This window comes from Sprattus sprattus (genome assembly GCF_963457725.1).
Source record: "Sprattus sprattus genome assembly, chromosome: 8".
Classification (NCBI taxonomy): Eukaryota; Metazoa; Chordata; class Actinopteri; order Clupeiformes; family Clupeidae; genus Sprattus; species Sprattus sprattus.
In genome coordinates this window covers 19,525,184-19,548,575 of record NC_137927.1, presented here as the reverse complement: position 1 = coordinate 19,548,575, position 23,392 = coordinate 19,525,184, and the positions used below count along the sequence as shown (strand labels likewise).

Here is a 23,392-nt window from a genome sequence, read left to right as displayed (position 1 = left end):
TTTAGGTGACACGTGTGTGTATTGGGAATCCAATCTAAAGGACTATTAGCGTTTCAAAGTCATGTCTCTAATACCTCAGATAATGGGGTTGACTAAATAAAAACATGGTCAAAATTGGATGAAAATGTATTTGTCAAAGCACAGTGTGTTGTTAAGAAATCAAATAGTGGCAAAGAAACATAACTGATGCAGCGTGTACCTCTGGGTGTAATTAAATAATGTAATTGATCACATGGAGTAATCTGTATGCCTTTGTTTTTGCAGGAGAGGTCTCACTTTGACAGCCTGACTCATCCCTTGGTGAAACTCAGAGAAGATGGCAAAATCGGGCAGAGAGTCATAGATCTTACCAGACCAGAGGATCTAGATGGTAAGTAAACCTGTCACTGACGCTGCTCACTGCCTGGAAAAAACCTCACGTCATCATTCATTATTTTAACATATTTTATTTCTGTCATTATTAGTAACAATTACTGGTGTCATAGCACATTATTTCCAGGTCTATTTTTTTTTTTTACTGAATTGTACTGCAAAAATGTGGGCATTTCCCAGTAAGTTTCAACCCGTGGAATGACTGCCTTTAAGTGGCCTTTTTCCTTTTGGTTCCATGGACCTCAGGAAGCCTAACCCTAACCCTAGCTAGTCTGATGAGTAGTTAAAGTAGGACGGGCCACATACCAGGCCTGTGCTGGATTCCTCCAGTATCAGAGGTGGCAGTATGCTGGGATGTGTGTGTGTGAGTGTGTGTGTGTGTGTGTCTGTGTAAGGTTGGACAGAGGTTATTGGAGTACTGTTTGAAGGTTTTCACAGGTAAGTGTTCAGAGGACAGGGTCTCGAGGACAAAACTGGGCCTTCTCCACGCCTGGCCCACACTGCTACTGGCGCTTGTTTGAGGTGCTGTGCGCGGAGGTGTAAATTCTGATAGCACTAGCGTGACAAAGCGTCACTTCTCTTTGTGGCCCTGATGCGCAAACAGTAGCAAGGGAACGTTCCCCAATGCCAATATTTGTCTGACGTAAATATTTGTCACTGTCTCCATGGCACTCGGTGTTCCAGTGGGGAAGACATGCTCCTGACTCATTTTTTTAAGTGACAAACTTGGAAGACAGCGAGATTTCTCATGACAATGCTAGCAGCTCGCAGACTGGCCACGCAAAATAAAAAAACAAAAAAACAAGATTGGGAGCACAATCTTGAATTGTGTTTTGCAGAAAATAATGCGACCACTTTCACACAACAAATCGGCTTGTTTATAGCCCCGTCAGAGTGGGGGATGATTTATTTAATTGGGCCGCTTCTCATGAAAATGTCTGCATAGAGAATTAGAAATGCAGTTTGTGGGACATTCCACTCTCAGGCCACATTGGAGCTCATCCCACCCTGCCTGTCTGAGCTTCAGCCTTCGGTTGGTTCCCAATAGGAACCTTTTTTTTCTGAGGGTCTGTGGGGAGTCAGGAAAGGGATTGAGAGCGCACAGCAGCTAGGTGGAACGGGGGCCCCAGTGGTGCCTTTTCATGTATAGGGGGGTGTCAGGAGGAGCGAAGCGTGATGGCAGACATGTCAAGGTAGTGAGTTTGTGGCAGGAGGTGGATTAGGGAGCCGGTGCTGGGCCGGGGGCCACGGAGGTTGTTCTCCTGGTGCTGTGGACAGACGGCAGGGGTGAGCGCATAGCTCACAAGTGCCGTCACCACCCCGTCCCATCTCCCCACAAATATATCTGTCTGATGCAACGACCACGCCGGCAAAAACACAGATGAATGATGTGAACGGCGGTTCGTGGTGATGCGTCCCTCCCCCACCGCTCTCACACATAAAAACAGGCCTAAAATGTGTTTATGCCGCATCGGAAGAGATGAAACGTGTTTGCTTTGGAGAGTCGCACCCTGGAATGCTTCTCCTAGAAGCCACTCTTAAAATATTATGCTGTCAACCAACAAGTAAGCAGATCATGAGAACATATCATATTTGTGTATCATACATGGGTACATAATATCAGAATTTGTTAAAACAAAACCACTTTTAACATTTTACATTTGTTATATAATTTTAAATGCTACAATATTGTAACTGAACATATTAGTAATATTTGTCTTGTATCACAAAAACATTTAAAAACATATTAAGCTATTTAAACAAAAAGTATTGGTATGTTCAATATACCTTGAAAGGTAAGATAGATATGGCAAAGCAGAGTATCTGAATTTGACGAGAACGGCCCCAGCAGTGTTAAGTATTCAGCTGTGTTCTCTCACTCTAAGTTTCAAGAGGAGGTAAATTACATCTCACTGGAAGAGTTATCCCCTGGAACACCAGCCTTAGTACAGAAAAGAAGTGCAGCATTGAAAAATAGTTTGGGTACAGCCGTTCTCTTGTCGTCACTGTAACTCACAGAAAAGCTTAAGGTTGCTTAAACTAATATTTGCGAAGCATGCAGCAACCAAATTAACAGCTGCCAAAGTTCTAACGAGGGACGCTGGAAAATGGTGGCTGGCAATGGAAATAGATAGAATTTCCTTCATTTCGTAAAGCCACGAGCCACATGCATTAGCCCACCGCAAAGTCATTAAGGTCTTTTTAAGCTCAGATGAAAAACATTAACAAATACCACAAAGGCTTTAGTATGGCCCCCTTTGTTCATTCACATATGGCAACGTAGAGGCATTATGGCACTTGGGTCGTGCATTTGTTTAAACTGCCTTCATCACAGGAGGACTCAGTAAAACAAAAGAAGCATTGAAAGATTCCCTGGGGCAGGAAACCAAGCTAATCTAAATGCACTTTTTCTGACAATATCAGTCCAGTCGGAAAGGGTAGGCATTGATTAGCTGTAAGTCCTCTGTTGATGAGGTAAGGGTTAGCTATTTATTTAAAGTAGGCAGGGCCTTTTCCCCATTGTTATTGTTTTTGTTCAGTTATTTATTGTCATGCTGCAGGGCCATCATTGAGTTATTACGAGGTAATCATTTGGAAAAGTTGTTGTTTTTTTCTCTCTAGTCGGGGCCATGGGAATTCACAGCCTCTTCTTTTCCCCTGGAGCTAAAGTGTAGACATGTAAAACTTGTTTTATTTTCCCAGACTTCTGAAAAATAATATGTTCTGTGATAAGCTCTTTAAAGAGAAATGACAATAAACCAAATTAGTGTAGCCGCAACAATTAAATTGTTTTATTGTTTTTAAATATATGTATATGTGAACCCAATGTGTTTATACATTTTCTTTCTTTTGCCATTGGAGTCTATGGCAGCCTTTAGAACCATATGAGAAAAAGTTATGAAATATGACACACTTACTGGAGACAGTAGCATGTGCCTTGAGTGCTCTAACGCCACCAACAGGTCACAGTTTGGGGCACATTTATTTTCACCAGTAGAGGGGCAATGCAATTCACAGGCCACATATTTTGCCCAATTTTCACCAAATTTTCTACAGACGAGACCAAGCAACAGGAAAGTTATTGGTGATTTTTCAAAACTGTTAGTCTATCATATCCAATTAAAATGGTTAGTGAAGTGACTAAACAGGAGGCGATGCCATATCTCATCAACTGTTTGATATATTGACAGCAGACTTGGTATATGGACTTGGGACCCCTTCATGAGGTTGTCCAAAAAATCCAAAATACCTTTTGTTGTTTTGCCCTTCTGAAAGTGGTTGTTATGTGTGGTTACATCTTGAGAGATCCCTAAGACGAGACATGACAACCTATCATGTTGACCAAATTTATGTGGCCACCATATTGGATTTAAATACATTTCAGCTGCCACAAACCTTGTCGAATTTTCAAATCAAATTTGGCACAGACAAATCAGAAAAAGCCTCACGACAGTTTATCAGACGGATGTTTTATTTTGAAAACCATTCATCCGTACAGCCCACTGGAAGTCCACAGGAAGTGACCTCATAATTTGGTCACTCCTTGGTTAATTCACATATAACTTGCTGTGAGTGCTAATGGCCATACCTTTCACATAATGACATCAATGCTTGGCCCCCTCATTGCCACTTGCAGCTATATGTGCTTTTTGTTTTACTTAGGTAATAGGTTAATGTTATAATAAGTCATATGTTACATGATTCACACAAATAGCCTAAGGAGAATTTCAACATACTCTCTAAAACCTTCTGGCATCCCAGGTGAGATACTAAATACTAAAATGATTGCTCCATACGAGTTTAAGCATGTTTAGAGCTCATGATACACACACGCACACACACACACACTCACATATACAGAGATGTGCTATGTACCAAGTAGAAAAACACCCAACTTGAAGAGAAACACAGATTGGCGTGTTTAAGTAGGGCTTAAATCACTTGTAATTTGTAATGGTTTAATTGCCTGAATATGAGCAGTGACTTGAATGGGGAGCGGCGAGCATTGTGTCATATCTGTCCACGCACATTAATCCCGCCTGATCCCCCTCCAGAGAAGAAGCCTGTATTGTCAGTCGTAAACACCTTTATGGAGAGGCATCTCATTTGATCCCAGGGATGGGGCCTGGCAGGCTTGCGTGATTGTTGCTTGTTCACCTGAACGAATCCTCCTGAGTGGATTCTTGTGTGACAGACAGACAGACTGTGGGTGCCTGCGGAACAAAGCAGAGGAAGAGAGATAGAGAGGGAGCGAGAGAGAGAGAAAAAGAAAGAGACTTTTGGCTCTGTTCAATACACAGTCGAGTCCAGGCCTGCACTACGCAGGTGTGATGGGCTGCTTGGATTCTGTCCCAACTCTCTCTTTTTCCCTATGTCTCTCCCTCTCGCATTATCTTTTTCTCCTTCTATATACCGCCCTCTCTGTCTCACTCGCTCTCTCTCTCTCTCTCTCTCTCTCTCTCTCTCTCTCTCTCTCTCTATATCTCTGTCTCTCAGCCCTATGTTTCACACAGCCTCCCTCTGCTTTGTGCCCAAATATCTCACCAACAGGGACAAATTAAGCGGAGATTCCACATGTCACATACCAGGCCTCATAAATCACAATAAACTCAATTAAAAGCCTCCTGGGTCTCCTTCCCCAAACACCCCCCCAGGAGGCTCCTGTGGCATCACTAAACAGCTGCACTTATTAACACACACCTAACTAGATGCCTTCTCGAATCTGTATTAGAACAACAAAATAACATGACACATCAATGAATGCTAATTTGTTAGTTTCAGGGCTAGGTTGGTCGTCCTTTATTGGACAACAGCAACAACATGGGAAGGAGAGGGGAGGGTAGGGGGGGAGGGGGTAATGGAAAGCGGGGCCGGTTGTAAATTGCATGTTTTGAATGCAGGGTGACGCTGTGTGGGAGACGGGGCTGCCAGCTCCTTGGCTGCTTTTGATTAAGGCAGATCATGATTGTGGAAGGGGGGTGAAAGGGGTGTGGGGGGGACCACCCGTGTCTGAAAGCTCATGCCGGGGGGCTGCTGCTGCTGCTGCTTCTGCTGCTGTCGCCACCACTGCTGCCTCCCGCGCTGAGACAATGGGACTACGCAGGGGCTCAACGAGGAGTCCGGGGCCAGACTCCTGTCAGCGGCATTCAGCCTCCCTGCCTGGCTTCCTGTTTGTCTGTCTGTTAGTGTGACAGAGCCACACAGAGCCACTCAGAGCCCAGAGCAAAGCCTGGCCCGCTCAGCAGTCCCAACCACTGACACTATGGTCTACCGCTAGACGGCTCCAGGGTTAGAGGTCGCCATGTACTGTCAGGGGGGGATGCTTGGTGGTCCCAGCAGCATGGACGGTGGCTCTATAGAAAACAGACGTGCACACACAGTAGCTCTGCCCACATGTGTTGTGGTATGTGCAAAACTAGTGGCGAAGCAGCCAGCCTGGCATGGTTCTCCTCCCGATGGTGCCGTTTGTGTTGTCATGTGTATGTTTCTTGCCTGCTTGTAAGATGCTCACCTCTGCCCACACACATGCATGCCAGTATATAAATTGCTGAATCAGTGTCAGTGTTAAAGTAATGGCACAGGGGGCATCGTAAATTAGAGTGCTCCATCCCTCTACCTCCCAACCTCCCTGCCAGACACACACACACACACACACACACACACACACACACATACACACACACTCCCCCACACACACACAAACAAACGCAAGCACACACCTCCTGCAAGCAGACAGTGGCTGTCGTGTCAGAGTGGTGTGGAGCGTTTTTTTTTTCCGCTGGCGAGGTAATGAATGCCTTCATCTGGCCTGGCAGTCAGCAGATTGCCCCCGCGTTGATGGATACTGTCAGGCCCACGCCACACTACATTTCATTGCACAATAAACATGGCTGTCAAAACCAAACAAAGTGAAATCAATTCATCCTGTACAGTGAGTGCGTGCTAAATGAAATTAATGTACTGTGGGGGTTGGTTCTGGGCGGGAGCGGCAGTGTATTATCCTGGCATTCCTGATGGCTCGGAGCGCGGCAGGGCGCGGCACAGATGAATCTGGGGAGAGGGGTGCCGTTTGTTTTCTAGGGGGGGGGGGGGGGGAAACGACAGAAAAAAAAACACCGGGCCAAGAGAGCTGAACGGTGAATGAAATTGGCGTGTGATTGTGTGGGGCTGAGGTTTCAGCAGCCCTTCAAACAGATGTGCTCTCATCTGTAACTGCTTCAGGGGGAGCCTCATTGAATACTGGTGTGAGGTGGTGCCTATAGATCCAGGTAATGCTGCCCCTCAGATTTAAACGAGGTGTGTATATGTATGTGATACAGATACTCCAGGATGATGTCAGCTAGTTTGAACACTGCTAAGATGAATATTCATTCAGGTGTTTGGTATGGCTGTCCAATCGACAGAGAGTACACCACTTCAGTTCAAACCCATATAGCCTCCTGCTGGTCAATTAAACCCAGGGTCACAAACTTGCTAACCCAAGGATCAGTTTATTTTGTGTGTGTGTGTGTGTGTGTGTGTGTGTGCATGTGTTCTCTAGTATGCCGATCAGGCCTGTGGAAGCGACAGAAAAGGGAAGACCTCGTTCTGTGTCTGAAGCGCCGTCTGTTGCTCCTCATGCCGGATGCTTTTTCTTTTGCGTGTGCCACATTTTCTAGAGAAGCATCCGTCTGTAATATTTTTAATCATGCTTCACTGAGCCCCAGCACTCATTAAGACTTCTCGTTCTGTTTATCAGCTGAAATAATAATCAAAATCAAACCAGGTGAGGAGTGCCAAGACACAGAGCTGGGGTCCCGATGAGTGTGCGTCACATGTGGAGGATCAAATATTCATGAGCCATTCCAAGCTTTCTTATCCAGTTTTTGGATCATTAAAGATGTATTTGAGCATATGGGAGGCATTTTTTTGTTTTATTTTTCAAGCCTTGTTTACCAACATGTTTTTGTTTGTTTAAATATTCATACAGCTTTTATTTAATTCTTTCACATCTTACATATAAAAGGAGGCAAATGCGCATGCAAACAGAAATCATTTCCACTCGGCTGTAAAGTTAAATACAGAAACTCTAATCTCTCATGCTGATTGTAAATGGCCTGATTGAGAAGCGGCTGTCTACTGCCAGTGCCTGCGTCCGTGTGTGTGTGATAGTGAGTGTGTGCGATATAAAGCAATATAAAGGCCAGTGTTTTAATAGTATTTTGGCGCATTTAGTTTTCCTCTTGATATTATTTCACTTGTTTGAACAACTCTGCTATGTTTGCTTTTTTGGTTGGTACTATTGGCTGTATCACCGCCACATTACAACTGTCAGCCCTGAAATATAGGGGTTTGAATATCGGGCACGAATTCTAGCTGAGACCCAGACAAAATATTTACCCGTCATTTTAGTCAAGGCCATTCTCTCTTGGTTTTGGTAGGACACTACCCTCCAGGGTGGCTTTTTCGGATTAACTCAATGTCTCCTTGTTCTGCTCTCAAAACATTACGTGCCATAGATGGAGGGCTATTGGAGAGGAAAATTAAAAGTTTTCTCCGTTTCCATGTTAGGCCCACGCTGGTGATGTGTAGCACAGCTCTGGTACTGCCTCAGGTCTGGCCGATTCTGATGATGTCGGATCTGGTTTGGCGGGAGATTAATGCCTTGCATTGTTGCTCTCTCCTCTTCTTGCTCTGGTGTTTCCAGGGAGTAAAGCAGATAAACCACAACAGTATTATTATTGGCCAACAGGAGGCGCCAGCACAGGCGAGGCGCGGGTCTTCAGGGAATCCCGAGGAAGGAACACCAACGAGCCGCACATCAAGCGGCCCATGAACGCCTTCATGGTCTGGGCCAAGGATGAACGCCGCAAAATCCTCCAGGCCTTTCCAGACATGCACAACTCCAACATCAGCAAAATCCTGGGTAAGACAAAAGCCCTCAAATCCATCACACTGCTACAGCTACATCTGTATAAGCCCACCCTCCCCTCTCATTTAAGATGACGACATGTTCCAGAATAAGCCAACTGCTCCATGAAGGAATTCAAAGCTCCATTGAAAAAAAAGGCCAGTCAGACGTTGGATTAGAACAAGAACATTTGAGCTCGAAAGGGACACAAGCAGATCAGCACCTTCATAATTCATTACAATTTCAGGGGGACTATTGAAATTATGACCCTGAAAGTTTATTCTGAACTTTACCGTTGTGGTTTAAAACAAACATACACACACACACTCACTCACAATTAGAGCCAATTTTCATAAGCTCTTCCCTTCAGATCATCCGTCATCTTATTTTTTATGGTATCTGCTTTTTTATCGCCGCAATGAAATGAAAAAAAAAATCCCCCCCACTACCCCCACCCCTTCTTTCTTGAGAGAGTGGTGATGCCTTCACTAGGGCTCCCGCTCAGCTGCGCATAAACACACCGCTGTCTGGCTCTTGGCAATAGTGATAAACGCATAGTGTTTTGAGCCGTGTGTTAATAAGGAGAAGAAACAGACCGGCATTCAACTAAAACACTGATACTCTGTGGAGGTGGACAGGAGGCTGGGGCGGGAGCCGAGGGGGCTGGAATACTGGCCCATGTGTGAGTGTGTGTGTGTGAATATGTGTGTGTGTGTGAATATGTGTGTGTGTGAGTGTGTGTGTGTGTGTGTGTGTGTGTGTGGGTGTGTGGGTGTGTGGGTGTTTGTGTGGGTGTGTGTGTGGCGAGAGCCGGACCTGTCGAGCCCAAACCCAGCTGAATGATGCTTTATGTTCGTCAGTGTAGTTTTTTTCCCCTCCTCCCCCTCTCCTCCCAGCCCTGCCCATGTGTGTGAATTATACACTGTGGAAAAGCCACAGAGGACATGGGCATATTGAGATGAGTGATTATTTCAACAAATAAATTGTACTTTTTACTTTAGTTTAACACACACATGCACAAATTATTCAAAATTGTTTGCACAGATGTTTTCTCTTTTGCAGTATTTCTTTGTTTTCTTCCACATGCACTTCCCCACCACATAGACACACACACACACACACACACACACACACACACACACCACCTGGGTCATTTTGTATGCATGTACCTTAAACACACAGTCGTCCAGCCGTCGGAGGAGCCAGAGTGCTTGTGCTGTTCCAGCAGTTCAATCAGATGGATTTAGTGGCCGTCACGAGGCAGCGTTTGTCATGAAAAATGACGGGGCTAAATGGGTCTCGTCCCACGGTGCTCAGAGTCAATAGATCACGGCTACTAAAAGTCCCGTCAGCCGGGATACAGTGAAGGCTGCAGATATTTACTGGCCTGTTGTTTTCCCTCTAATGCAGTAGGCAGCCAGTTACACCGCCAGCCCAGAGAGGAGCCTCGCCTTTCTCACAGAATATTTCAAAACACAAGTCAGCTCATGGATAGATGCATACAAAATCACAACCCTTTATTATCTGATTCACAAATGTACTGGAATAGACAACACTGCTACAATCTTTAGTAATGTAAATGTTTATGTTTAGTAAAAGTAAATGAATTAAAATATTTGTGGAACACAATTATATTATTTTGATTTATGTTGATATATGGATTGCTATTTGTAAATGAGCCCCTCCTAATTGCATCTGTTGTTGTGCTGACTATAGGTTCTCGCTGGAAGTCCATGAGTAACCAGGAGAAGCAGCCATTCTACGAGGAGCAGGCGCGCCTCAGCAAGATCCACCTGGAGAAGTACCCCAACTACAAGTACAAGCCCCGGCCGAAGCGCACCTGCATCATTGACGGCAAGAAGCTGCGCATCGGCGAGTACAAGCAGATGATGCGGTCGCGGAGACAGGAGATGAGGCAGTTCTTCACTGTGGGGTAGGTGCACAGTGAAGAACGCCACCATAGATACATACAGCACACAGATATATACACATACTTTCACTGCCTCTCTTCCCTCACACACACTCTGTCCCCCTCTGTGTTTCTCTCCCCACATTCATACCCACACACACAATCTCTCTGTCTGTGTTTACCTCATTCTTTCTCTATTTCCTTAGACACTTAAGCAAACCTTATTCATAAACACACAATCACACACCTACTCAAAATTGCTGTACTTCAATGTGAGCCCATTGCAATTTGCACAATAGGAAGGCTGCATTTAGGTACAGTATACCAATTCCCCATGCTAATCCTTTGATCCTTTAGTGAGTTTGACAGCAGATATATGCTACAATATTCTGCTTAGTCATTTCACTTGAATTAATTGACCATCGCTCTCAGTTTTGTTAACCAACTCATAATCCAAACAATGTTGTTTGAAAATCTGATCTGCTAAATGTCAAACCCATTTGTTCCAACATTTCTGTAGTGTTTTTTTTTTTAATCTACGTTTAAAACTTAAAACGTTTTAAATTTACCAGTGAATTTTAAAAGTACTTTTTTGCCACATTGAGAAAATTGCAGAAAAATTAAACATAGGTATTATTATAGGATGTAAAATCTAAGTATGAATGTAAAGGAGGCCACGGGGCAGAGGTCTTGACTGTAACTATAATTTACTGCGTGTGGTCAGTGAGGGAAAGCCTGCTCCAGGTGTTCCCACTTCGCCAGTTAGAAATACGATTGCTGGAGTATCAATCATGCTCCCAAAGATCAGGAGCCAGCCTCTCAACCACCAATTGGCTTTGTCACCAAAAAGCAGGGGTATCGTTTCTCAACGATTCCAAAAATTGTTCCGTCATAACTACCCCCAAATCATTTTCGCAGAGCCGCTGGCTGTGAACATCCCCCTTCAGAGAACAGTAAAGCCAGTGCTCTCAAATTTAAGTGCTTATACTGAAGAACCTTGTCCGTCGACGTGGTCTTTGTTTGCTCTCCGCATTCCTTCCATTCGCTAATTCCCAAAGACTGTAATTGTTTTCCTTGATGCATGATAAACATGTCATCTTTGCATCAAAAGTCTAATCCGCACTCGGGTTTAGGAGAGTAAGAACTGCAGTTAAACTGTCAAGAAAGTCCGCTGGAAAATCTTAACTTCTTTTTCCTTTCTCCTTCTCCTTTCTACCCTGTGTGTCTTTCTTTCTTTTCTTCCTTCTGTCTGTCTCTTTTTACTTTCCTTTCGTCTCTCTATTATTTTATTTTACAGGCAGCAGCCACAGACACAACTCCCCATCAGTCCCAGTGCAGGTGTGGTCTACCCTGGAGCAATAACCATGGCAACCACCACCTCGCCCTCCCCGCACATGACATCGGACTGCTCCAGCGCCTCGGCCAGCCCCGAGCCGACCATCCCTGTCATCCAGAGCACCTTTGCATTTAAGATGGAGCCCACCGCCATGGTGAACAGCGACACCATCAACGGTGAGGACGAAATAGACATGTACGAGGACTTTGAGGATGAGCCCAAATCGGACTACAGTAGCGAGACCGACACACAGGAGCCTGTCAGTGCCAACTAAAGGCCAAACCTACACACACCCCACCCCACCCCACACCCACAACCAAGAGTGTACATCTACTGGAGAGAATACGGAGGACCCGAAGGAAGAAAAGGAGACACAAAAAATGAACTACAGAACAAAAATAGAGAAACTCAAACATTTCTTTCTGATGATATATCTTTAGGAGCCTGCATGCATATGTGGCTCCCTCAGAAACAAACAGCTATTGGTCTTAAGTGTTTTTAAAAGTGTGAAGCAGTTTGATTGTGTTGAATTTTGGCTTTTTATTATCTCATTGTTTATTTTGTGTCTTTTTTTTATTTTTGATGGACATTTAAACATTAAGGGTTATTGCCTACAACGTTTGGATGACAGGACTTGAACATTAACATCCATAGCTCTCAAAGTCTTACTTTATTGTTTTTATCAGTATACATGTATGGTTTTTTTAATGTGTTGACTGCTTTTGTTAGCTTACATTACTGTTTATGATGGGAGTTTATATTCTCACTCAGGTATGCTGTGCCAGCTTACAGCTTGTGAATGTTTTTAATCCGATCAGTTTTAAATGAGAAAGACAACAGAACTAACCATTTAAATTTCATCACAAGATAAAACAGTCTCAAATCTGAGAACAGAGGGAAGGCAACAATCTCCCAACTATTATTATTATTATTATTATTATTATTATTATTGACATAAGTTCCAACGTGCCAAACATTTCATAAGCTTCCTTTTCATTAATATCTTTTTTTATTATTATTTCTTTTAGTCTTAAGGGAGACTGTATTTTGGACAATCTTTGATATCAGATCGAAGCTCATCCTCCACACCCAGTCTTGTTTTGGTGCATCTGTGCTCTTTATCATGGAAAAGCACTCAGGAATCAGTGTGATGTTTGCGGTTTTGATGAGATGGCCTGTAAGTGTTTACTGGGCCTTGTTGGAGTAATACTTTTCTCCAGGAAGTTTAATACAGTGATCAACAGAACCAAGCTTCCCACCCCACCCCCCTCGCCTAGCTCTCCAATTCAGTCTTACACACTAAGTTCTTAATCAGAGTGATTGTAATCAGTCCAGAATGCCAAGGGGCCAAAGGCATCCAATCCACTGACTTGGAAAGGCAGCAAAGGCAGCTTTGGTGGCATTACAATCGTAAATTGCTGTTGTCCATTATGCACAGTACATTCTCTTAAACACTTTAGCCTCCACCAGGGCACAAAGTTTAAAGTCCTTAAAGTCTTCTTTTCCTGAATTTAAATCTTTGGGACATTGTAAATCTTAATTGACACAAGAAAGTCTTAGAGCAGAGCATGGTCTTTGGGTTCATGCGATGTACTCCTCGTTACAAGGTCTTAAGAAAAGCTCCAGTTTATCTGGATGCAGTGGGCCAGTCAAGGGCAACAAGGGCAGGTGTAGGGAACTGCCTCCAGATTTGTACAAGCAATGAATATCAGCACTTAATCTTAAGTATTCAGAATGTGAAGCGATGCACTTTTTCAAACCTCCTAATTTTAAATGTATCCCAACATATTGCATCAGATATGATGGTTTCAGGTACGTTTGATCACAGACAATTCTAGGCTACCGGATATTAGAAAATAATAAAGATTTCAAGTCTGTACAAAGTAATACGGAATGATAAAATGGCAAGATCTCAATTTGAAATGCTGATGCAATCAGTGTAGAAGCACAGAATTCTAAATAAAAAACAAACCCATCCTCTGCCTTATTGTGGCGGCAAGGATGTTTAATCATCAGAATGGCTCCTTATGGAAGGACAGCCAAGAGACGGCCAGCGGTCAGGCCCACTGGTTGCTGCTGTGCCCCCGCGGAGGCCTCCTGTGGGGCGCGGGCTCGAGCGCACCTTCATCTGCGCCCCACTCCCCCGCCACCCCTGCCCCTGCCCCCGCGAGAGTGCCATCTGGCACGGGCCGGCAAGCCGTGCGCGGGAGAGGAGAACAATGCCAGCGGAGGCCTTATCGTTTCATTGTGCCCTCCATCAAAGTGCGGGTGAAAAGGCCACGGCCGCTTTCAGGCGTGTGGTGCTGGCGAGCAGATGGAACAAGTACATCAAGCTGTGGGGGATTATTAAAATGACTTACGAGTCGCTATCATCCCAAATACGGCATTATTAATGCATGAGGTCTGCCATTTTCCCCCTGCCCTTGAACCTGTCCACCTAATCTGCAACACAGAGGTGTCGGGATAAGGGTTGGAAACTGCTGGACATCCCCATCCCAACCCCTCAGTCTTACTCTCGCTGTGGTGCTGCTGATCACTGCATTAGCTTTTCACGGTACTGATGGATGCAAAGATCTTATTCTCGCTTGTTACTTTGGCTGTGATAAGTCTGTTCATCCCCCCCCCCATTTCAAAGCATTTAAGTCTTAGAAGTTTTAAGCACTTCTCCTTTGGAACATTTGTGTTTGTATTTTAGATTTTTTTTTAATTTTGTTCATCTTTTTAAAGGTACAATGCTTGGCAGGATCCCTACCCACCTCCATTAAAGCAAAGCCGAGCTCTCTCTTTTCTCTATAGGCCAACGTGTGTGTCTTGTTTGAAGCTGTCACTTCTGTGTGCTGGTTTGATTGGTTGATTTGTACATGATTTGTACATATTTTCGTGACCATGCCAAAACAACTTTGTAGGCTGGTGGACAACAAAAAGGACTGTCTTTGGACTCTTCGGACTTGAAAACTTGATTGCGCTAATGTAACAAACAAACAGGAGGAAAAAAAAAAGTTTTAAAAAACGACAAAAAAAAGAAGTTCATTCTCACACAGAGACAATGTTTCATAAGTGTTATGAGCACTGGATATAAATGGTATTTTTTATCAATTCTGACTAATGTGAAGCTGTTGTGCGAGGAAAAAAAAAACTACAAAGTCACCTGTTTGAGCTCATGTGGGCGCGTCTCACAGTTGCCAGATTTGAGTCATGTTTCTGTCTACTTATTTTGTTTATTTATGCAAAGACACGTGATGAATGAACATTTCATTTAAGCTCCAGGGCTGCCTAGGGGAAGGGGAGTTGACAGAAGGCTCGCATAGTGACTGGCCAACTGAGACACACCGGACATCAGTATCACATTTTATTAGTCACGTATATTTGTGTTGTATATTGTATTTGAAGCTACATAGTGCATATAGACATTTTATTGTATTTATTAGCCATTGTTGGCTCTAAAAGTGTCAGTAGAACAGAATAAACAGACAATCAGAAAAAAAATAAACAGTTGAGATTTGAACCAGAATTGGAGCTCAAAACTACTTTCTTTTTTTTTTTCATACTTTTTTTAAAATACATTCACATAATCTCAATCTCATCACAGATGTTTTATTGTACATATAACATAGGAAAATAGAAATCTATTTTTGTTCATGGATACTTAGTGAAGTATAAGTTATGTATTTGACTTTTTGTTTTCACATTGTGTATGTTGGTCCTTGTTCTGAAAAAGAAACTGACAAGTCACTGTACCTCATGTAGATGCTGAATTGACATCCCTGTTGAACAAGGAGTATTTCACCTGTAGCTGAAAAAGCCAGGTGCCTTGCTTGTGTTTCAATGATGATCATTAGACCTGCCCAATCAGCCAAAACTGTCCTCCTTATGAAACAGTTATAAATTGGAATTATAAACATAAATGTTGTTTTACAGAGTGCTTGGGTTTTGCAGTGCATTGCAACCAAGTGTCAAGCAGCAGGAAATTCTCTGAAAAGATTGAGTGTTACAGAGAATAGAAAGATCTCAACCCCTTAACAGTGAAAGTTTGTGTATCTATGTGGCCATAGATCTTTCTATCACTGGAATAAGTGGTCACAATGATTTATTGGAAATATCAGCTATCAGTCAATAATGTGCCAAATTTTGCCCAAAACCCAGATTGGTGTAAAAAAAAAAAAAACTAAAACTCATTTGCATGTTTTACAGAACAATTCTAAAATAATTGAAAAAAAGAAACAATGACACTTACATTTGTTGAAATCACAAGTGAGGTTCTTGGATAGCGTAGATCATAGGGGACGTGCAAATATTTATTAGAATCTATGCTGTACACGGATACTCGTGCGCATTCTGTGTCCTCCCTTAGTCCTTTGTGTCGCTTGTTAGTATCTTAAAAATGGACAATTTTTCATTAAACGCAGCCAGCAGCAATTTAGCCCAATTGACATTTCTGTTCCTTCATCAATGTCACTGCCATAATAACACAATGTAGATACAACTGAAGACAGAGCTTGAGTGCTGTTTTTACTTAACTTATCTTACTGTAATTCTTTTTTTCTGTCATTGAACTTTTGTGATGTATATTGTGGGATTGTTCTTTGTTAATTTAATCAGCACAATTCACTGACATGCTGGACTGACATGCTAGCTGCTGTTCAGAAGAGTAATATTTTGCTGTTTGGGACAACATCATATGCTGTTGTCCATGGTACTCTGCTTCTTAGGGTTTTTTTTCTCTCCAAATTGTCTCCTCAGCAACACTGTGCGTGATGCTCTTCTGTTGCTTCAGCCGCAGTTATTTTGATTCCCTTTGGCAGCCTAATACATGTTTTTGTTTGTTTGTTTGTTCTTTTGCATAGAGACCGGTTACTCGGCTGGTACCTAGGCCTTTGGCAGGTATTGATCGGGCGTAAGAGGTGATGAAATAGTGTCTGTTGCTGCTTTTAAAAGTTTTAAGTCTGAAAAATGTAAATAGTTTATCATAATATCTTGTACAGTCCAGTGTAAAGTTTTTAATTGAACTTAAAAAGGTTGCCATCACATTTGTGTTCACATTCTTCTTTATACAGTACAAAAGACAGCTATTTGCTAAGGATATTATTGTTTTAAAAAAAAGAAATGAAAAAAATGGTACTAAAAATATTTTTTGCTTGGCTTCAATATGTAAACCAGCAAGTCCTTGGTTTCCATGTGCAGTATTGACGTGAGGTAAACTAAAGGTTAAATAATTCAGTGCTATGTTTGGAGACCAGTATTCTCTGTTTTGGTAGTATTAATATATCAGATAAACTATACCAGATGAGTGACACATTTGGGTGTATTTAGGCACCTTAGTGGTGTATACAATTATTTAGGTTGTTTCCCTAGAGGATGCATTTTGGCATATCATAATGTAACACCATCTTTATACAGTACAGTTTGTGTACTCAGTCAAGTGGATATAACATGACCGAGTTGGGTGTTACTACTTGTTTATCATTTACCTCAAGAGTGTCCTCCTTTTCCATAAAAAGAAAATGAAATCACACAAACAAAAAAGCCGTCTCACCACCACTCCATCTTTTGTACTGCTGTTGACACTTACAAATTAAAGAGACATTTTGTTTTACGATATTTGTATCTGTTTCATATTCTTTTTGCAAAACATTTTATGTATGTTTTTTAAGGAGGAAACATTGAAGACCATACAAACAAATGGCATGAGATGCTTTTCAATGAGTTTTACTGTGAGTTTTTGAACTATTGCACATAATAAAATTTCTCAAATTGAGTACATATACTGTATATACAGTTTATCATTGTACTCTCCCTTGTACATCGCTTTGGTTAAAAGCGTCTGCTAAATTACTAAATGTAATCTAATCTCATCTAATCTATACCAACAAATTAAATCCTAAATCTTTAGGTTATTGCAAATTATTCAATTATATAATCTTGTGTACCTGTATTGCTTTAGTCTTGGTTAAGATCCATTCTGGGTCTAATAAGCAGGGTGATATTGTTCTGCAACTTGGCCATTAAGACCTATTGAATGGAAGTAGGCTTATTGTATTGCTAAATTCTTGGTTGCCCTAAGTCAGCAGTATTGTTTAATTTCAGAGCTTGAATTTGTTCCCTCTGAAAAAAAATATTTAGACAATAATGTGAAACTCATCCAACTTTATACAATTCTTCACCAAAAGATAAACAAGCCAGGTCCAGCTTCACCTAGATAAAAGCAGCTAGTTAGCAACTCTTAACTTTACTTTATCTTGATCCCAGTTACATCAAATCAGGAGAGAGTAAACAGGAACTTGTCAGAGTGTGAATATTTTTCAAGTTAGTTCTTCAAACTGGAGTGCTAAAAAAAAGTGTTGTTACTCTGTCCCTAGGTGTGATGCGTGTAAACTGTTAAAGATTGACTTGCAGACCTTATTGCTTATACAAAACGTGTTATAAGACTGATCCTCTCTTGACAGTACAAGTCAACAGGAGTGCAAAAAATGAACACAGACAAAATCAGCGTAAGACCATACCAGAATCATTCCATACTAATAACATGCTTAGTAAAATAGACCGTTATCCATTAACTTTAAAAACTGAATATATTTGTCTGAAGCCATCTTAAAAATAACAAGAATCTAATTATCTGTGATAAAAAAGGTCTCCTCACAGTCGGGCTGGTATCTCTTCATTAGCTCTACACAATCCTTTGCACAGTTGTTCATGCCTAATGTGTTCTTACAATCTCTCATTAAACCTCTTGAAGGGGAATACATCTCAACTACGGCATATACAGTGGGCCAAACAGTGGGCCATGTTGTGGATATACAGTGGGCCATGTTGTGGAACACCTAAAGCAGACTCTGAAAAGCCCATGACTGCTGTACGTACAGTTCATCCAATGTTTGAAGCTGACAGAGCATGTTTTTTTCCATCTGATGTCCTCTATCCACACACTGAATGGTTGACCCTACCAGATGTTGCTGCAAGGGGGAATGAGAATGTTATGTCAGGCCATTTACTGCCATTCAGGTGTCGCCAGCAGACAGTAGACATGTAGCTTAACATCTTTGTAGCAATCAATCTAGTAGAATCTCAATGGTGGCACAGCATCTTACCCCTACCCAGCCATGCAGCATGCAAAGTGTTTCTTTGCTTGGTATATCCTCCACATGGGACTCCTACCATTGATAAAGTAGTGCCATGTGACAGCTCAGACTAGACCTACTGCTTGCTCTTGCTGCAATTATTACATATAGCTCTTCCTAGGACGCTCAACTAAAACATCCAACACCTTACACTGTGATGACAGGTAGATTGTCTTTGTTCTACTGGTGAATTGTGGAGGATATTTGGACAGATTAGGAAAACAAAAATGTTTATGGTTCATAAAGGTGGGCAATTTTTAGGCTATAGTAAGCTAAATTGCTTGATAATAACTAAATATAACTGTCTGGGTAAAGGCGACCAGGGAGGCCAGTTCTTATAAACCCCACTCAAGGATTTTGCCCCTGATGTAGAGGTATAGATGTTTAGTTCTGAGCAGAAAAAGGGTCTTGGACCTCCTCAGCTCTCTGAGAGACTCAGAGGTGCAGGAGCCACCTCAGGCTTCTACTTCTCCCTTACTAGCCACTGACGCCAGGTAGGTCATAGCAACAGCATCAGCTTCCCCAACACCTCAGACTTTCTGTTGAATACTTGCGTCGTTGGGGACAACTAACCCTCTAGGTTGGGGCTGTGTGATGCGTAGGGCTAGTGAATGCTTCCAGCATGCAGGAGCTGGGACTGTGGTGGCTCCCAGCATTCTGTGTGTGCAAAGGACCATCCTGCTTTGAAGTTTGTAGTGTTCTGTTCAAAAACAATTTTTTTTTTTTTGTAATTACAGGTACATGTCTACCTCAGTATTACTTCAGTGTACTTATACTTCAATGGATGTTTAGTAACTTCAGATTAAGTATACTACCCCCAGAAATATACATCAGTTTTCAAGAATATGGTCGGACCAAGGCACTCTTCTTTTCGAATAAAAAGCTTTAATCAAAATTCTAGTTCATATTAGAACTCTTAAAAACACTTGTTGCCAACATGTCTAGGCCTAGGATCAGGCCTTCATCAGTTAAAGGGCATTCAGTGTCACAGTCCGTAGGCCATATTATACTCCAGCAATTAGCCTCTGCTATGCTTCAGCTGGAGTGGGCAGGGTTACCAAACAGCTTAGAAGTGCACAGTCTATAAACATCAACCAGAAAACAAAAACATGAACAGTTAGAACATATCAGTGATAAATCCAGTATGAGGACATTTCTAACAGACTTTAGATAAAGGAAATGGGAAGAGGACTTTGTGTTCCATCATTGCAATAGGTTTAGAGATACAATTATCTGGTGGGCACAATGTACATAGATGACATAATTCTCTGCTGGAGGGGTAGGCTACAGAACAAGAACTATTGTCATTTCATGATTATTGAATGCTGCAAATCCTATGTAAAGCTATCTCTCTCTTTTTTTTTTTTTTTTTTTTTTTATCCAAAGACCACCTTCACACTACTTAAGAGATGTACTCGATCCTATTCTTCTAAATATACATCAGTGTTTAATTATTTATTTAGTTGTGTGCTTTGAATGTAGCCTAAATTCAATTTTAGAGAATTTTCAAAACAGCCCAAGTTCACTTCCTATGAAGCTACGCGGTTATTCCCGCGTTCCCGGTAATTTAAAAAACATGGCGGACAATAGCTGTGGTTTCTGGCGATTCCAGCCCCAGCAGTGAATATAATGGTAAGTATTTGTAGCATAATTGTCAAGTTATATGTTTTCACTGAAATTTTGTAAATATATGTTCGATACATGTTTGTTATAATTGTATTTTGTTCGTTTGTAACTGAACAAATTGCCTTATTGATAGCTAGCAAGTTAACAGGCTAAGTTCAGCCATTCAGTTATGGGACAACGTTAGGGAGTTTTCTCGGCAGTTATCGCCATTTAGTTATCTTTAAAAGGGGCAACACCAGCTAGCTACATTGTTTCATTATTTTGACAACTTTTACGAAATGCAGAACTGAAGAGAATTAATGTGGGAGAAGTGTTCCTAGTACCTAAACTGTCTACTGTCAAGCTTTGGGATATGTAGCACTGAACTGAAGCCGAGAAAAAACCTTGCAATTGTTCTGATGATCTGGAAACCATAACTGTTCAATATATTTCAATTATAACTTATTTGGGTCTGATGGCTCCTATCACTATTCAAAAAGAACATGATGTGCAGGGTAGGCACAGCAGGACAAAAACTAATGGTAAAGTGTTAACTTAACCTGTTTACCTGTGTACAGACACAATCATTGTGTTATTTTAGCAAAACCTACCTATTTAGGAAGGACTAAAGATCTCACGTAGTAGCTGGGCCTTCATCTTGTCATTATGTGCATGTTTAATTTCCGTAAGCACATATGCATTGTCAAACATATGTTTTTTTTTCTTTCACTCAAGGGTCTTCCAGAAGATTGATCTCTTATGAGGAGAAGATTAAGACTCATCGTCATCTCAAAGGCCCACTTCCATTGCACACCTCACTTTTACCAGGTGTCTGTTCCTGGCCTGCACAACGTTCTGATCAGTCCATATGGTGTCAAAACAGCTGGGGGGAGTAAGGCAAGAATAACCTCCAGGTACCAGCCAAGTGGTTAGTTTCTGCACATATTCTTAGTTCAACCTGGACATCATGGATGGAGCCAGGCAGACCAGTGAAGGCATTTAACCCTTTCTGGTCATGGATGGACTATCGTTACTGAGTGGACAGGAGACCTTGTTTGTTGCCACATATACCGGAAGTTACATGGCATAAGGCAGGAGTAACTGACAGAAGGGAGAACCCTGCCTCCAGCCTCAAGCTCATCATCAGAGGGAAGGTGCACTGCCTGTTTCTGAATGCTGAGAATTCCCTGTGCAATTTGATGGACAATTCCATGGACAGTTGTCAGAGTGCAGGTAAAAAGGTTATCAGGCCTATTTGCTACAGACAAGTGCCGCCATCTGTTATGCTTTTATTAAGTAAGGCACATGATGCCGTCATTGAAATTGCATTTGACATTGCATTGACTTGTTATTCCTACAAAGCACACACACGCTCAGAAACCTTTTTATACACACCCAAATCAGTTGGTCCTCTATATACCGTCTAGATAGCGTTATAGTTCTAGATACAGTAACATCTGACATTATAAATATTCCAAAAACACTGAGCTAGAACCATCTAATTAAGGTATATAAGGAGCATGGGCACACAGTCAGCCTGCACAAAGTTTGGCAACTGAAATGAATGACTCATTTGGATATCAATAAAAGATTGAAAATAGGCTAAGACTAAATTGAAAATTACACTAAATGTGCTTGCTGTAAATGTTTACCGGGATCATCTAGTACATTTACAAAACCATCTTTATTGTCTGATTTCTAGAGTGCGTATCCACTCCTATGACTGACATCATGGATATCCAGTGAATGAGAAACTGACCAGATCCCATTGTGCTGCCAGCTGTGAGTAATATGCACCAGAGTCTATGCAACTTTATGTGTGGGAGAGGTCTCAGCTTGCCATTTTCATATTTTATGACCCTTTTTCTTTGTTTTTATTGTTTGAAAGTGAAATTAACAGAATGACACGATCTGCAGATTTGGTTGATTTCGGTCATGCTGTTTTAAGGAAATACTTAGTTAGCTACAGCAGAACCCATCACCGTTAAAGAGATGGCAGGGTGTATCCTCCCCAGTTTGACTGTTCGACTGCAGTCTGAAAATATCAGAGGCAGTAAGATCAACTCAGATGGAGTTTGAGCCCTTCAGATCACAAGTCTTCAGTTCACTACCTTTCACTGCTCTGATCCAGGATCTGTGCGGGTTTTAGTGCCTCTGGAAGGTTGTAGAAATTAAAGAAAAAAGTGAAAGGTGCTTTTGACACTCACTGAGGGTGTCAACAACAGTAGCTTACCTGTCAAGTTGCTCATCTCCGTGTAAGTTAGCTCTCCTACGTGTGTGACATCTGCTACTTTATGCCTGCAAGATTTCACAGTAGTCCTCCAACGGGAGTCAGGCTCCACTTTCTCCCTTAATGCAGCTCTTCATGGGCTGCTGGGGAAAAAAGGAAAGAAGGTTCTGGAACAGAAGTCATTTCAAAACATTTTGGAAAACCATTTCTGTGTGTCTTTTGTTCTCTTCATCAATCATATTATGTCTCCTGCCAGGACGCACTGTAAGCTCCTTTCCCCCAGGGAGTAAAAACCACATTTTAACTGTGTGTGTGTGTGTGTGTGTAATAGTCGCCTGTGTCAGCTCTCTCAGGCTGAAGCGCCCTGCCATAGATGGAAAATTAGGCATATACTGCTGCACAGTAAATCTTATTGTAATTCACAAAGCTTGCATTACAAATCATTGGCTCAGAGTAAAAGAGCCCTGGCTTTTGTGTGTTCATGCCTGTGCTGTTGTGCATTATGCTTGTGTGTGGTCAAACAGACATGATCACTGGTCTACTGTCATTTTCATTTTTGTGTAAGAGACAATAATTCTTTAATGCAATAATTAATTAGGCTATTTAACCCTCTGAGCCAACATTCCCGCTCTGATATGCCGCACAGTACTTGTCCTCCCGGGCCATATGGGGAATGAGACGAACTGGGGGTCTGGTGAAGTATGAAGAGTGATGTTGCAGCCTTTAAGTGCCTTGTTTGGATGAACTGCCACAGTGTTAGTTCAAAGATGTAGGTGTTTGGGCTGCAAACAGTAATTAATATCGTGCTGCCTTGCAGACCAGGCAGGTCTGCTGCTACACGGCACAGATGACTAAACACAAGGGGGCTCATCTGAAAGAATATTTTACTGTTTGGAGCCTGCAGGTCTCCCCCTGAGCACAGGGCTTATGCCAC

The 23,392-nt window shown here is 42.1% G+C and overlaps 1 protein-coding gene across 12 annotated transcripts in view; it reads left to right on the top strand.

The window, feature by feature from the left end:
• The window catches only part of sox6 (SRY-box transcription factor 6), a 162,208-nt gene extending 145,104 nt beyond the window's left edge, over positions 1-17,104 (top strand). For 6 of the 12 annotated variants that reach the window (XM_080843324.1, XM_080843323.1, XM_080843322.1 and 3 more), the window contains exons 15-18: positions 265-370; positions 8,060-8,278; positions 9,980-10,196; positions 11,470-17,104. In XM_080843324.1, coding sequence (XP_080699450.1) covers positions 265-370; positions 8,060-8,278; positions 9,980-10,196; positions 11,470-11,782 — 855 coding nt within the window. In that variant the 3' untranslated portion in view covers positions 11,783-17,104. The remainder of the gene's footprint in view (positions 1-264; positions 371-8,059; positions 8,279-9,979; positions 10,197-11,469) is intronic. The other 6 variants (XM_080843317.1, XM_080843327.1, XM_080843326.1 and 3 more) reach the window with 3 other exon arrangements.
• Positions 17,105-23,392: the final 6,288 nt, after the last annotated feature.